We start from the raw sequence: 17160 nt of genomic DNA, 5'->3' as shown, positions 1-17160 counted from the left end.
ATCTGCTGTGACTAAATTTTATTTTTAAAGCATGCTAAACTGCAGATCCTTTTAAGGGGACTGTGGTTTGCTAACTTAACCATCCATGCCACCACACAGCACTCTGATCCTCTGCCATTCTGCAGTCAGTCTTTGAAAGAAGTTTAAACAAAAACCAGACCATCCCAAACTCCAAATAAAAGCAACATCAAAAAACACAATACAGAAGACGACTCTATTTCACATACTTGGAAAACAGATTTTTAACATATTTTTGTTTTTCTGCAACATTGTAGAATAATACAACTATATATTAGCTACTTATCAATAATATCCTGTAATGGAATTCAAGGTGCAGTACATTTTAAAACAAAAATTACAGCAGAAACTTCCATACAGCCTTGGTGCATTTCACTTTTAATCACACTATGTAATATGAAGGTTGAAGAGGACAAATGAGAATTAGGAATTTCATCACATAGCTGGCATTAATATTAATTTTAGTGATGCATACAGATTCACCACTTTACGATACAGAAGGTGGCCAGTCAGTCCATCTCGTCTGCACCGGCCGTCTGAGCATTTTAATCTCCAGTCAGTTTCCTGGAAGCCTCCACATTTCTATTTAAATGGCCATCTAATGCCCTCTTGAATGCCTCAATTCAACCTGCCTCCACCACACTTCCAGTCAGTCCATTCCATATTCTAGCTATTTGCTGCATAAAAGAAAAACTTTCTCACTTTGCAACTGCTTTTTTTGCAACACTCTTTTAAAGTAAGCCCTATGGTTCTTGATTTGTTTGTGTGAGAGCACAAACCACTCTCTCCAGATCCTTCATAATTTTAAAATCTTCTATCAAGTAGTCTCAACTTCTCCAATCTTTCTCATAACTAAAATGCCTCACCCCGAACTACCTGAATGAACTGTTTCTGCATTCTCTTCAATGCCTTCACAACCTCCCTATACGTGAGGCACCAGAACATTTGTTTTGTCCACAGTATTCCAACGTAGCAAAAGGTGATTACTTCAGCAGAAAGGTATTCTGTATCAGTGTCCACTTAAGTACAGCTACTGACACAGGATCACAGAAATATTTCCAAATGGGTTCATGCACAAAAAAATAGTTGAGCTAATGTGGAACTGGCCCTTTTAGAAAGGAACCAATATCAAATGTGATCACATGTGAAGCAACCTTAGCACTTGGTGAACACCACTCTCGAGATGTGTCAAAACTGAATGAGGTATTTGTGACTGGACGGTAGAATTTTGTTAATGCTGCAATATAAGTTAAAATTCAATAATGCTTATTTAAAAGACAATCATCACAGCAGGGAAAGTAGCAACACTACAGGCACAGCAAAGGTGTTGCAGTAGCAACATACCTCCCAAAGTGTTACATTTCACTGGTCCCAGCCAAATCTTATTTTGTACATAGTCCCTTGTGTCAGTTTGTCTGCGACTAAATGCCCCCTATTGGCTGAACTAGCGAGAGTGTTACCATAAGTCCTGGTAGCTTTCTTTTAAAAAGTGAAGCAATCTGTTCCACAACCTTGCTTTCTAAAACAGTCCTTTACCCAATCCAGTCTACAATTAACAGTACAGAAAAATAAAAGCCAACAGTTGCTACAGCTTGTAAAAACCACAATAGTTCATTTTTTAAAAAACATTAGTACTATTGAAGAGAAATGTGCATATCATAAAGTGCACTGTACATCTAAAATCTATTATAAAATGTTGAGTATCCTGACCCTTTAACTATAATTCATTGTCAAATGCAGATAATTACTAATTAAATATTCGTGATGTTTATGTCCAGGAATGAACAAAAATGAATAATTATTTAAATGCAAGTCTACTGATTTCAACAAATAATGTATTAATCAATGAGCACATACCGACTGATCAGTGGTAAGCGGAGTGTAGCCTGTCATAAGAAAGTGCAGTCTTGGAGTGGGAATGAGAGAGGCAATCAGCCCAATCAGATCATTGTTCATGTATCCAGGGTACCTCAGTGTGGTGGTACTTGCAGACATGATGGTGGAGACCTTTTTAAGAAATCAAACAGCAATGCTATAAAAGGTCACACTGCAGCTATGTAATGATTTTTGAAACGAAACAGGGCTTCACAGTACATCATTTTAATCTAACAAACATACTGCCCTCATGTACCTTAAATAGACAGCAGAATTAATAGCTAAGATTGTGTTAGCAAACAGGAATTGGCAGCTCCCATTCCTCATTATAAAGGACCAGAGATTATTATGACTATTCCAAAAACATTTACACAATACTCTTCCTCTAGTTATTCTCTGCTTTGTCTATTCTGTTTATTGCACTACGCGATCTTTTCATGATTAATACTTCACCGCCTACAATCATAGCACATGCCTTCAAATGCTTGCCATGATAAAACATTTTCCATGAGGAAGCAGTTAAGTTTGATATGGTATTGCTTATCAATAAAAGCACAGTACTGTTAGAAGGGGGGGGACTGTTTTTGAGGAGGGGCAAGAACAGAGTTCATTTGGTTAGAGGTGAAATGTTAAAACTTTGATCACATTTCTGAGGGAGATTCTAAAGGTCTCCAAACAGAAAGAGAAAAACAAATCTGCAAAGGGATCATAGTGATGTGCAAGAACTATATATTGATGATATGGGGGACTTTAGTTATCCATATATTGATTGAGATACTACTACAGTCCGGGGGATAGAGGACGAGGAATGTCTGAACTATCTTCTGAACAGCTTCCCTGTTCATTATGTTTCTTGGTCAACTAGAAAGGTGGTTTTGCTAGATCTGTTGCTGGGGAACAGCTGGGGCATGTGGGTTAAGTGCCTTTTGGGAAAACTCAGATAAGAGTGATCATCATGTCGTAAGGTTTGGTCTTATAATGCAGAAGAGCAAAGAACAACTTAAAAGCAGAATATCTAAACGAAAAAGGCGGCTAACTTCAATGCAAGAAAAATTCTAGTCAGGACAAAATGGAAGCAAAGTTCGACACGACAAACTGAAATGGAGTAGTAAGGGATCTTTAAGGATGACATGCTTCAGGTGCAGGCTAGTATATACCAAAAAGGGTAAAAAGGTTGGAAAACAAACAACAAGTCTCTTTAGATGATGCAGGAGATAGAGTTTATAATGAAATAGATAAAGGAGGGCGTATTGTGCATGTCAGCTGAATTCTTCAAGTTGAGAATGAGGTCAAATACAATAGGTCATCAAGGGGAGGTGAAGAGGAAAACGGGATTGACAAAGTGTGAATGAGAACAGAATGCAAGTCTACTTAAATAAAGGTCTTGTACATGCATCAAAAAAGTGAGTTTTAAGAGATGGTAGGGGTCCTGTTAAGGCCAAAGTGGGTGATTTATGCTTCGCGATGCAGGGGAAGGCCAGAATACATAGGTATCTTTTGTGCGTTCAAGAGTGAAGAGAAATCTGACAATGTATTGGTAAAAAGGATAGGGTGAAATTGAGATAGAAGATAATGGAAAAGCTGGTTATGCACTGCAGTAATCAAATCACTTAATCTGAATGGCTAATGTCCTAGGTTGCTAAGGGAATGTGTAGCAGAAGGGATTTGCCATAATCTTCTGACCATTCTTAGATATAGGAGCATATCCAGAGGGCAGCAAAGTGTTAAACGTGACACCCTTATTTAAGATGGGGTTAAAGGACAGTATAAGAGAAAGTGATAATGGGAACTGCAGATGCTGGAGAATCCAAGATAACAAAGTGTGGAGCTGGATGAACACAGCAGGCCAAGCAGCATCACAGGAGCAGGAAAGCTGATGTTTCAGGCCTAGACCCTTCTTCAGAAATGGGGAAGGGGAAGGAGGTTCTGAAATAAATAGGGAGAGAGGGGAGGCGTTGGAAGATGGATAAAGGAGAAGATAGGTGGAGAGGAGACGGGCAGATCAAACAGGTGGGGATGGAGCCAGTAAAAGGGAGTGTAGGTGGGGAGTTTAGTGGGGGGATAGGTCAGTCCAAGGAGGACAAGCAGATAAAGAGGGCAGGATGAGACTAGTAGATAGGAGATGGGTTTGGGGCTTGAGGTGGGAGGAGGAGATAGGTGGGAGAAAGGACAGGTTCGGGAGGTGCAGACAAGCTGGGCTGGTTTTGGGATGCGCTTGGGGGAAGAGGAGATTTTGAAGCTTGTGAAGTCCACACTAATACCACTGGGCTGCAGGATTCCCAAGCGAATTATGAGGTGCTGTTTCTGCAAGCTTCGGGTGGCATCGTTGTGGCACTGCAGGAGGCCCAGGATGGACATGTCGTCTGAGGAATGGAAGGGGGAATTGAAATGGTTTGCGACTGGGAGGTGCACTTGTTTAGTGCAAACCGAGCATAGGTGTTCCGCAAAGCAGTCCCCAAGACTCTGCTTGGTTTCCCCGATGTAGAGGAAGCCACAACGGGAACAGTGGATACAGCATACCACATTAGCAGATGTGCAGGCGAATATGTGCTTGATGTGAAAGTCTTCTTGGGGTCTGGGATGGGGGTGAAGGTGTGGGGGCAGGTGTAGCACTTCCTGCGGTTCCAGGGAAAAGTGCTGGGTGTGTTGGGGCTGGAGGGGATTGTGGAGTGGGCAAGGGAGTCATGGAGAGAGTGGTCCCTCCAGAAAGCAGATAAGGGTGAGGGGGAAAAGTGTCCTTAGTGGTGGGATCGTATTGCAGATGGCGGAAGTGTCAGAGGATGATGCGTTGAATCTGGAGGTTGGTAGGGTGGTACATGAGGATGACCGGAATTCTATTTTGGCTGTTATTGCGGGGAGGGGGTGGGATGAGTTGCTGGAAATGCGGGAGACACAGTCGAGGATGTTCTCGAGAATTGAGGGGGGCAGTTGCGGTCCTTGAAAAACGATGATGTCTGAAATGTTTGGGTGTGGAATACCTCATCCTGGGAGCAGATGCAGCGGGAGGTGAAGGAATTGGGAATAGGGAATGGCATTTTTGCAGCAAGGTGGGTGGGAAGTGCTATATTCTAGGTAGCTGTGGGAGTTGGTGGGCTTAAAATGGATATCGGTTTCCAGGTGGTTGCCGGATATAGAAACAGAGGGATCCAGGAAGGAGGGAGGTATTAGAGATGGTTCAGGTGAACTTAAGGTTGAGGTGGAAGGTGTTGGTCAAGTGGATGATTTGTTTGAGCTCATGGGAGCACGAGGCAGCACCGATAAGTCATCAATGCAATGGAACAAGAGGTGGAGCTTGGGGCCAGTGTATACAGAAGAGGGATTGTTCCACGTGTCCTACAAAGAAGCAGGCATAGCTTGGGACCATGCGGGTACCCATGGCCACCCCCTTTGCCTGTAGGAAGTGGGAGGAATTAAAAGAGAAGCTATTGAGAATGAGGACGAGTTAAGTAGATTAGGGTGTCAGTGGAGGGGGAACTGGTCGAGCCTGCAGGACAGGAAGATGAGGAGGACCTTTAGACCATCTACGTGGGGAATGCAGGTGTATACGGACTGGATGTCCATGGTATAGATGAGGTGTTGGGGACCAGGGAATTTGAAGTTTTAGAGGAGGTGGAGGGCGTGGGTGGTGTCAAGGATGTAGGTAGGGAGTTCCTGGACCAAGTGGGAGAAAATGGAGTCCAGATAGGTGGAGATAGGTTCGGTGGGGCAGGAGCAGGCAGAGACAATGGGTCAACCAGGGCAGTCAGGTTTGTGGATTTTGGGAAGGAAATAGCAGCAGGCAGTACGGGGTTAGGGAACTATGAGGTTGGAGGCTGTGGGTGGGAGATCTCCTGAGGTGATGAGGTAGTGGATGGTTTGGGAGATGATGTTTTCATGGTCGGGCGTGGGGTCACAATCAAGGACGCGGTAGGTGGTGGTGTTGGAGAGTTGGCGCCTGGCATCGGCGATGTAGAGGTCAGTGCGCCATACTACAACTGTGCCTCCCTTGTCCGCGGGCGTTATGGTGAGGTGGGGATTGGAGCTGGAGTGGAGGGCAGCACGTTCAGTAGGGGAGAGGTTAGAGTGGGTCAGGGGGGATGAGATGTTGAGGCAATTGATGTCTCGACGGTGGCAGCTGGAGATGAAGAGGTGAAGGGAGGGTAGGAGGCCTTGGGGTGGTGTCCAGGAGAAGGGGTACGTTGGAGCTGGTAGAAGGAGTGAGTAGGGGGAGGGTTAGGTTCACGGTTAAAGACGTAAGTACGGAGGCAGAGGCGATGGAAGAACTGTTCAACATCCAAGTGTGAGTGGTATTCATTGATGTGTGGGTGGAGGGGGTAAAAGGTGAGCCCTTTACTGAGGAGTGACTGTTCATCCTCAGTAAGGCAGAGGCCTTGCGGGGATGGTGAAGACTCAGCAGGGCTGTGTGCTACAGTATCCTCTAGAGCTGCAGGCTGTGGAGGCAGCGGGCGGAACGACGTCGGTGTCAGTGGTGGATGGAATGACGATGGCATCAGTGGTGGACAGAGTGATGTCGGCAACAGTGGTGGGCGGAGCTGCATCAGCATCGGAGGTGGGCGGATCAATTACTTAAGCTGTGCATTATGATTTTCTGGAACACACTTCTAAAATGGCAACGGAAGTAGATTCAATAGTAACTTCCAAAGGGAAATGGATAAATTCTTGAAGAAAAAAGATTACCGAGAAAGAGGAGTGGAATTAAATTAATTAGATAGACTCTGTTGAAGAGTCTGCATATGTGATAAGCCAAATAGTTTCATAATAAATGCAAACTGGCAGTGAATCACATTAGAACACACAGACAGTGAAGAATACTGGATCAATAGAAGTTATTTATTTCCACCACCACCATCATTTTACTATTTTTCTGACTCTACTTGTGAGCAATTTCATTGATTTCCCAGTGGTAACAGTATCTTTTACAAGTTAGTCCGTGCTCTTTCTCTTTTCGATGTCAATGTTAGTCTCTTAATTACTTATTCACATTCAAAAATTCAGCCTATTTCCTTTTCATTAAAATTTCCAATCTCCGTTTTAAATACAAGTCAACATTTTAGTTACAGAACTAACCAACTGGTTCTCATGGACTTACTCTAACCGGTCAAGTTATCTGATATGATTTGGGTTTGTGCAACAGCTCACAAAGACCAGAAGTCTCAAATGCAAGATTAAAAATAGCACTCTCATTTTGAAGCTTGACTTTGCTCAATTGGTAATACTTCACAATGGTGGAAATTATTATTAACAGCGTTGATAAACAGACTACAATGTTCTTTGAAACACATTATTTTTGAAGCTCTGTTTTTACTGCAGCATAATGGTGCTTTTCCAGCTGAAGACATCAATGCACATTAGTGTCTCTACACTACCAAATAATTTATTCAAATTTAGCTACAAAACTACTCAACACTACTGATATATCCTTTTTAACCCATTCATTTAGGTTATAACAATTTACTAGAAAGGTTTCACGGATAAGAGATTACAGGAATAGACTAGGAAAACTGGGATTATTACACTTAGAGAAGGCTCAGTAAATATTTAGCAGTGTTTAAAGTAAGAGTTTTGATAGTATGAGTAAAGAGAATAACAAGGTGTAGAGCTGGATGAACACAGCAGGCCAGGCAGCATCAGAGGAGCAGGAAAGCTGACGTTTCGGGTCTGGAATCTTGTAATCTCAGACTCCAGCATCGGCAGTTCATACTAACATGTGAGTAAGGAGAAACTGTTTACAATGTCTAAGGGCTAATACCAGAAGGATTAGACGACTAACTGAAGTATCAGAGAAGATGAGCAAAAAAGTTGTGCAACAAGTATTTAGGATTTGATTGTCTGATAGGATGGTGGATATAGATTTACTTGTAACCCTCAATAAAGAATTGGATAAATACTTGAAGAAAAGCATTGCAGGGGGTTTAGGAAACACAGGAAAGTGACACTAACTGGATTATTCCTCAAAACCGCTCCCTCAGATTCAATGGGCGAGATGTCCTTGACTGAAAACAAGAAGTGCTGAAGATCACAGCAGGTCAGGCAGCAATCATGGACAGAAAGCAAGCTAACTGTTTGCAGCATTTACGCAATAGTTTGGGAGGGGCGGTGTTGGAACGCTGGGGGTAAAGGATATTGATATTTCAGATTAAGGTGATCGGAATGTGAGAAAGACAGGAAAATGGTGTGTCCAACTGCCGGACTGGAAAGAACAGACAGTCCCACTGGGGTGGGGGAAGAGGAGTCAGGGTGACAGAGAATGTAACAAGCAAAGCTGAAAGGAAGGGAAGGAATGGGTTCACAATTTGAAGGTGCTGAACTCAATATTGAGCCCAGAAGTTTGGAAACTGCCTAGCCTGAGGATGAGATGTTGCTCCTTCAGTTTACGCTGTGATTTGCTACAGCTGTGAGCATGCCAAGGGCAGACAAGTGGACATGTGTGCAAGATGTTGTGTTGAAATGACTGGCTATGGGAAGTTTGAATTCTTGCTTCAGCACAGACTAGAGGTGGTCTGCAAAGCAGTCACCCAGTCTGCGCTTAGATTCTCCAATGTAGAATATGTCACACTGGGTGCAGTGAATACAATGTACAAGACTGCAGGAGGTACAGGTGAAATGCTGCTTCACCTGGAAAGACTGCTTAGGCTCTTGGATAGTGAGCAGGGAGGAGGTGAAGGGCCAGGCGCTGCACCTTCTGTGGTTACATGGAAAAGTGCCATTGGAAGTGGGGGTGGAGGTGGGGCGGTGGAGGGTGGTGGGGTGTTGGGGTGGAGGCGGCGTGGAGCTGGTGGCCAAGAACACAGAACAGAGAACATAGAAAAGTACAGCACAGTACAGGCCCTTCGGTCCATGATGTTGCACCGTGGAATAATCCTAATCCAAAAATAAAATAACATAACCTACATTCCCCTCAAATCACTGCTGTCCATGTGCATGTCCAGCAGTCGCTTAAATGTCACTAATGACTCCACTTCCACGACTACCACGGGCAAACTATTCCAATGCGCTCACAACTCTCTGGGTGAAGAACCTCCCTCTGATGTCTCCTCTATACCTTCCTCCTAACACCTTAAAACTATGACCCTTTGCGGCAGTCAATCCTGCCCTGGGGAAAGGTCTCTGGCTATCGAATCTATCCATGCCTCTCATTACCTTGTACACCTCGATCAGGTCACCTCTCTTCCTCCTTCTCTCCAGAGAGAAAAGTCTGAGCTCAGTCAACCTCCCCTCGTAAGACAAGCCCTCCAGTCCAGGCAGCATCCTGGTAAACCTCCTTTGCACCCTCTCCAAAACCTCCACATCTTTCCTATAATAGGGCAACCAGAACTGGACACAATATTCCAAGTGTGGTCTCACCAGGGTTTTGTAGAGCTGCAGCATAACCTCGCGGCTCTTAAACTCGACCCCCACTGTTAATGAAAGCCAAAACACCGTATGCTTTCTTAACAACCTTATCCAGTTGGGTGGCAACTTTGAGGGAGCTATGCACTTGAACACCAAGATCCCGCTGTTCCTCCACACTGCTGAGAATCTTGCCTTTAATCCTATATTCAGCATTTAAGTTCAACCTTCCAAAATGCATCACTTTGCATTTATCCAGGTTGAACTCCAGCTGCCATTTCTCAGCCCAGCTCTGCGTTCTGTCAATGTCTCGCTGAAGCCTGCAATAGCCCTCGATACTATCAATGGCACCTCCAACATTTGTGTCATCAGCAAACATACTAACCCACCCCTCAACCGAGTCATCCAAGTCATTTATAAAAACTACAAAGAGCAGAGCCCTGCGGGACACCACTCAGCACTGACCTCCAGGCAGAATACTTACCATCTACAACCACTCTCTGCCTCCTGTCAGCCAACCAATTCTGAATCCAGACAGCCAAATCACCCTGTATCCCACACCTCCTGATTTTATGAATGAGCCTGCCGTGGGGAACCTTATCAAATGCCTTGCTGAAGTCCATGTACACCACATCCACTGCGCGACCCTCGTCAACCTGTCTTGTGACTTCCTCAAAGAACTCAATAAGATTTGTAAGGCATGACCTGCCCCTCACAAAGCCATGCTGACTCCCTTTAATCACGCTATGCTTTTCCAAATAGTCATAAATCCTATCCCTCAGAATTCTTTCCAAAATCTTGCTGACCACAGACATAAGACTGACTGGTCTGTAATTTCCAGAGATTTTCCTATTCCCTTTCTTGAAAAGAGGAACATTTGCCTCCCTCCAATCTTCCGGTACGAATCCTGTGGAGAGTGAGGAAGCAAAGATTTTTGCCAGCGGCTTAGCAACCTCCTTTCTCGCTTCCCGGAGCAACCTAGGATAAATCTGGTCTGGCCCTAGGGACTTATCAATCTTGATGTTTGCCAAAATTTTCAGCACATCAACTTCCTCAATCTCGATCTGTTCAAGCCTGTTTTCCTGCTCCTCAAAGTTCTCATTCACAACAAGGTCCCTTTCCTTAGTGAAAACCAAAGCAAAAAACTCATTTACGGCTTCCCCTATCTGCTCAGACTCCACGCACAAGTTCCCTACGCTATCCCTGATCAGCCCTATCTTCTCCCTGATCATTCTCTTATTCCTCACGTATGAGTAAGATGCCTTCGGGTTCTCCCTAATCCTTCCTGCCAAGCCTTTTTCGTGCCCCCTCCTGGCCCTCCTCAGTCCACTTTTGAGCTCCTTCCGAGCAAGCCTGTAATCCTCTAAAGCTGTGCTAGACCCTTGCTTCCTCCACCTCACGTAAGCTGCCTTTTTCTTTTTGACGAGAAGCACCTGGGGAAGTTTGAACTAGGGTAAATAGTAACAGAATAAAAGGAGATACTCATTTAAAGCTTGAATTCAGAGACAGGACAGAAATTTCAGAGCTGTGGAGGTTAGATCACAAAGTATTTAATGAGGGCATATATAGATTTTTGAAGTATTAATGACTTGAGGGCTATGAGGAGCTAGGACGAAAGAAGAGTTGAGGTCTGTGGCAAAGCAGCCAAAATCTTATAGAATGGTGGGTGAGGCTTGACGGGTCCACCCAAACAAATCAGCATTAGTCTTTACCTACCAGCTGGTTGATCTGAGAGAAAGAGGGGTTCTGAATATGAAGCCTGTCTGTTGCAATCCGATTCAACGCCGTGTTATCAAGAACAACCTTTAAAAACCAAAACAGCAGCGCTTTAATGGCCTAGTCAATTTGACATACCATTCTACTAGCTCATTCCCATACTTAACTGCAAGACATTAAACCCTCCAGAAAGTACTGCACCAAATTCAACCATCCCATCTGCAGCTACTTACCACACAATCCGCATTCTGAGTCAGTCTCTTTAGCGTCAGTAGTGAATTATAAGGCTGCACTACTACATCACTCATCTCATCCTGATTAGGGAACACAGAGTAAGTCTGCACCAGTTTTTTTGGGTACCTGTAGAGATTTAACGTAAATATGTTATGTTAGAATATGTATTTTTTTTTGTCAGTTTACTAAAAAGAAAACAACATGATCCTGATACAGGTTTTGCTAGTTAATCACCAAGCCAATCACTTAGGTAAAGGGATCAAGGGTATCACACCCAAGTTTGTTGGTAATACATAGGTAGGTGTGCAATTAAGCAATAAGGACACTATTAAGCTCCAAAGGGATATAGAGCTATTGAGCGAATGATCAAGGAGATGGTAGATGGAGTATAATATTGAGAAATATGAAACAATTCACATTGACAGGGAAAACCAAAAAACAATCTTTTTTAAAAAAATCTGCAAAATAGTATTCAGTGATCTGAGTGTCCTAGTAAATAGAGCCATATATCACGGAAACAGATCCTTCGGTCCAAATCATCCTTGCTGACTAAGTTTCTCAACCTAAACTAGTCCACTTGCCTGCGTTTGGCCCACGTCTCTCTAAACCTTTATTATTCAATTACCTGTCCAAATGTCTTTTAAATTTATTTGTACCTACTTCCTCTGGCAGTTTATACCACATAAAAACCACCCTCTTTGTGAATAAGTTACCCTCGGGTCTCTTTTAAATCTCTCTCCTCTAATCTTAAAAATATGTCCCCAGTTTTAAACTCCTCTACCCTACATGCTTTGCTATTCATGTCCTCTATGCCTCTCATGAGTCATTTAAAGTACAGGAATTCCTAAATTCAATTAGGAAAGAAATGTTAGCTTTTCTTGCTAGCAGGTTGGAATACAAGGAGGTTTTGTTGCAATTAGCACAAATCTTTGTTGAGAATATGCCTGAAATGTTGTGTACGGCTTTTACTTCCATACCTAAAGGAAGGATATACTTGTTTGCAGGGAGTGTTCCAAAGGTTTATTAGATTGATTCCTGGATGAAACAACTCTCCTTTGAGGAGAGACTGAGCAGATGGACATAAACTCTCTCGTAAGATAGTTCCATTGAAACAAAATTCTGAGAATGTTTAACTATAAATAATAATAAGAAATAGGATCAAAAGTGGGCAGTTTGGTCCCTCAAATCAGTTCTGCCATTTAACAGGATCATGGCTGATCTGACATTCTTTACATCCACTTTCCTGCCTCTTTACATCCACTTTCCTGCCTTTTCCCCATAACCCTTGATTCCCTTACTTATCAAGAATCTATCTATCTCAGTCTTAAATATGCACAAAGAGTCTGTCCCACAGCTCTCTGTGGCAAGGAACTCAATAGACACTCAACCCTTAGAAGAGATTCTCCTTCTCCCTCATGTCATTCTTAAATTGGCACTCCTTCATATTGAGATTATGGCCTCTGTCCGAGGCTCTCCCATGGCGGACAACACCCTCTCAACATTAACCATGTCAAATTCCTTAAGAATCCTATACACTCCAATGACATCAGCTCTTGCTCTTTAGAATTCCAGTGAGTACAGTCCCAGACTGTTTAGCCTTTGATCACAAGACAATCCCATACAACGGATCATCCAAATGAACCTTCTCTGAATTGCCTCCTATGAAATGATATCCTTCCTCAACTAAGGATACCAAAATTGCTCACAGCACTCCAGATGTGGTTTCAACGACATTGTGTACAGTTTCAGTAAGACTTCCCTACTCTTATACTCCAAACCCCTTAAAATAAGGGCCAACATTCCAGCAAGCCTTCTGATTACCTGCTGCACCTGCCTGCTAGCTTTCTGGGTTTCATGCACAAGTACCTGTAAGTCCCCCTGTGTTACAGCTTTCTGCAGTTTTTCCTCCATTTAAGTAATATTCTGTTCTCCCTTCCAAAATAAACAATTTGCATTTTGCCAATTATTCTCCATTTGCCAACTTTTTGCCCACTTACTTAACATATTAATAGCTTTCTATAAACTGTTTGTATCCCTTCACAACCTGCATTTCGACCCATTTTTGTGTTGTCTACAAATTTGACTACAAAACATTGACTTTCTTCCTCCAAGTTATTAATACATATTGTAAACAGGTGCAGTCTCAGCACTAATCCCGGTGGAACTATCCTGGTCGCCAACTTGGATAAGAACCCCTTATTCCCACTCATTGCTTCCTGCCCGTTAACCAATTTTCTCTCCATGCCAATATACTACATCCAACACTCTGGGCTCCTATATTACGACATTACCTTTTGAGAAGTACCTTATTGAATGTCTTTTGTAAGTCCTGAAACCACACATCTACTGGTTCCTCTCCTTCCACTCTGGTTGAGACTTCCTTGAAAAACTGTAAGAAATTAGTCAGACACTGTTTCCCTTTCATGAAGCCATGCTGACTCGGCTTGATCAGATTATGATTTTCCAAATGTTCTGCAATAACTTCCTTAATAGTTGATTCTAATACTTCTGACATTGACCAGCAGATTTCACTGGTTGGACAGTCTAGAAATTGGATCCATAGTCTTAGAATAAGGCATTAGTCATTTAGGACCGAGTTGGGAAATTTCTTCATTCAAAGGGTTAGAAATACGTAAATTCGCTGCAGAGGGCTTTGGATGCTGATATTGAGTTATAAAAATAACTGAAATAAATAGGTTTTTGAAAACTAAAGGAATCGAGGGATATAGGAATACGGAGAGTAAATGGCATCTATTTTATTAAATGGCACATCAAACGTGAATGTCTGTACGGTACATTCCTACTATTCATGTTCTTCTATGTTATGTGCAAAGTATATCTCATTCTCCCGTTACAGCGTGCAGCCAAATAAGCAATCACTCACGTGGCAGTCAGTGCTTCATATTCACAGCAAGTGCTTCTCACTCACCTGTCATTTAACTTCTCGAGGAGGTAGGACCCCAGCCCAGAACCTGTCCCACCAGCAATGGAATGACACAGCACAAAGCCCTATAGCCAAAAACAAAACAAAACAATAGAAAATGTTACTGTGCAAACTGGCTGCACAAGAATAACACAAAATAAAATACAAGCTGAAACAATTTAAACTCACAGCAAAGTCCAAACTTAAAATCAACACTGTCTTTAAAGAAAATTTTAATCAGCATTATGTTACACACAGAGATAATTGCATTTAAACATAATTCAAGTGCACATTTTCAGTAACACCTTTACTTCAGTTAGCCACACTCCACAAAATGTGCATCCCAATGAAGATGGGATCCCTGTATTTAAACAACCAATTTACTATTAATTAATATATCCATTATCTATTCCTTCATTCCATTAGCTCTTAGGTATTCCTTCAGAACATATTAGATTACAACAGTTACAGTGCGTAAGTACAATGTCAAAAAACTTCTACTTTGTTAATACATATAAAGTGTGAACTTTTTCAGAAGGCCTACTAGGCATGAAATTGTCTAATGTGGTACTCTTCCTTACCTCAACTTCGATTTATTTACATGTCATATGTACTAAGTGTAGGAATACATAGGTACAGAAAAAAGTGTACCAAGTCACCATTTACAGGCACCCACTTGATTACATAAAACAGAATTAAAATATTTATGACAACCAAAAGGTGAAACAAAAAAAATCTAAACAACAACAAATAAATAAATCTAATCAGCTTCCATCCCAGATAACAAGGTGTAGAGCTGGATGAACACAGTAGGCCAAGCAGCATCATAGGAGCACAAAAGCTGACGTTCCGGGCCGAGACCCTTCTTCAGAATTGGGAGGGGAGGAAGGTTCTGAAATAAATAGGGAGAGAGAGAGGAAGGTGGATGGAAGATGGATAGAGAAGATAGGTGGAGAGGAGATAGACTGGTTAAAGAGGCAGGGATGGAGCCAGTAAAGGTGAGTGTAGGTGGGGAGGTAGGGAGGAGATAGGTCAGCCCAGGGAGTACGGACAAGACAAGGGGGTGGGATGAGGTTAGTAGGTCGGAGGTGGGGGTGGGGCTTGAGGTGAGAGAAGCAGATAGGTGGGAGGAAGGACAGGTTAGGGAGGTGGGGACATGCTGGGCTGGATTTGGGATGCGGTAGGGGGTAGGGAGATTTTGAAGATTGTGAAGATTGTGAAGTCCACATTGATACCATTGGGGGGGCAGGGTTCCCAAGTGGAATATGAGTTGCTGTTCCTGCAACCTTCGGGTAGTATGTTGTGGCACTGCAGGAGGCCCAGGATGGACATGTTGTCAGAGGAATGGGAGGGGGAGTTGAAGTGGTTCGCGACTGGGAGGTGCAGTTGTTTAGTGCGAACCGAGCGTAGGTATTCCGCAAAGCAGTCCCCAAGCCTCCGCTTGGTTTCCCCAATGTAGAGGAGGCCACAACAGGAATAGTGGATACAGCATACCACATCAGCAGATGTGCAGGTGAACGTCTGCTCATCTGGAAAGTTTTCTTGGGGCCTGCGATTGGGGTAGGTAGGGGCAGGTGTAGCACTTCTAGTTGCAGGGAAAAGTGCCAGGTGTGACAGGGCCAGCGGGAAGTGTGGAGCGGATAAGGGAGTCACGGAGAGAGTGATCCCACCGTAAGGCAGATAAGGGTCAGGAGGGAAAAATGTCTTTGGTGGTGGGGTCGGATTGCAGATGGTGCAAGTGTCGGAGGATGATGCTTTGGATCTAGAGGTTGATGGGGTGGTATGTGAAGACGAGAGGGATTCTGTTTTGGTTTTTATTGTGGGGACGGGGCGTGAGGGATGAGTTGCAGGAAATGCAGGAGACACGGTCGAGGGGGTTCTTGACCACTGAGTGGGGGGAGTTGCGGTCCTTGAAAAATGACGACATCTGAGATGTACGGGAGTGGAATGCCTCATCCTGGGAGCAGATGCAGTGGAGGCGAAGGAACTGGGAATAGGGGATGGCATTTTTGCAGGAAGGTGGGTGGGAGGAGGTGTATTCTAGGTAGCTGTGGGAATCAGTGATCTTGAAATGGATATTAGTTTCCAGGTGGTTGCTGGAGATGGAGACAGAGAGGTCCAGGAAGGTGAGAGAAGTATTAGCGATGGTCCAGGTGAACTCAAAGTTGGGGTGGAAGGTGTTGGTGAAGTGGATGAACTGTTCGAGCGCCTCGTCCATCCCAGCTTATGCTGAGTTTCCTTTCATTAAGGAGGGTTATGGGACAGATGTAGCAATTTGCCCAAGACCGTGAGAAAACTGATCAAAAGAAAGCCATTTGGCCTACTGAGCCTTCTTAGTCATTCAATATGATGGTGGCTTTATCTGATTGAGGTTTGAACTCATTCACCTGACCGGCCCATATGACCTTTAATTTGAGCAGAGAATAGTATTTGAAAATAGTAAAGACTGAGTGAGAGTAAAGAAGAAAGTAATACTGACTAAAGGAGTGTTACTGTACAGGTATGTGAACAGGCTAAATAAGACTGGTGAATTACAGGCACATATTACTACGCGAAAATAAGACATTGTGGCTAAACCAAAGGCATAGAACATTGAACATTAAACATACAGCACAATACAGGCCCTACGGCCCACGGTGTTGTGCCAAACATTTACCCTAAACCTAAGGTCTATCTAAGCTCCACCCCTACCTTATACTATCATCCATATGTCTATCTCACAGACGCTTAAATGCCTCTAATGAGGCTGATTCCACTACCCTCTCCGGCAATGCATTCCACACCCCGCCAGTCTCTGAGTAAAGAACCTGCCTCTGACATGTTCCCTATTTCTACCTCCACTTACTTTAAAACTATGTCGCCTCGTAACAGCTACCTCCACGAGAAGAAAAAGTCTCTGGCTGTCCACTCTATCTATTCCTCTGATCATTTGGTACACCTCTACCAAGTCACCTCTCATCCTTCATCGTTCTAAAGAGAAAAGCCCTGTCTCTCGCAATCATTTCTCCTAAGACCTTCCTTCCATTCCAGGCAACATCCTGGTAAATCTCCTCTAAACCTTTTCC

General features: G+C 43.4%; 1 protein-coding gene across 1 annotated transcript in view; it reads right to left on the bottom strand.

The window, feature by feature from the left end:
* The window catches only part of tubg1 (tubulin, gamma 1), an 89441-nt gene that overhangs the window by 13078 nt on the left and 59203 nt on the right, over positions 1 to 17160 (bottom strand). The window contains exons 5-8 of the mRNA XM_048560374.2: positions 14102 to 14181; positions 11172 to 11298; positions 10939 to 11025; positions 1876 to 2025 (exon numbers count right to left, since the gene is read on the bottom strand). Coding sequence (XP_048416331.1) covers positions 1876 to 2025; positions 10939 to 11025; positions 11172 to 11298; positions 14102 to 14181 — 444 coding nt within the window. The remainder of the gene's footprint in view (positions 1 to 1875; positions 2026 to 10938; positions 11026 to 11171; positions 11299 to 14101; positions 14182 to 17160) is intronic.

The sequence above is a fragment of the Stegostoma tigrinum genome, chromosome 31, assembly GCF_030684315.1.
Source record: "Stegostoma tigrinum isolate sSteTig4 chromosome 31, sSteTig4.hap1, whole genome shotgun sequence".
Taxonomy (NCBI): Eukaryota; Metazoa; Chordata; class Chondrichthyes; order Orectolobiformes; family Stegostomatidae; genus Stegostoma; species Stegostoma tigrinum.
Note: the sequence above shows the minus strand (reverse complement) of the source record. Positions and strands in the feature narration are given on the sequence as shown.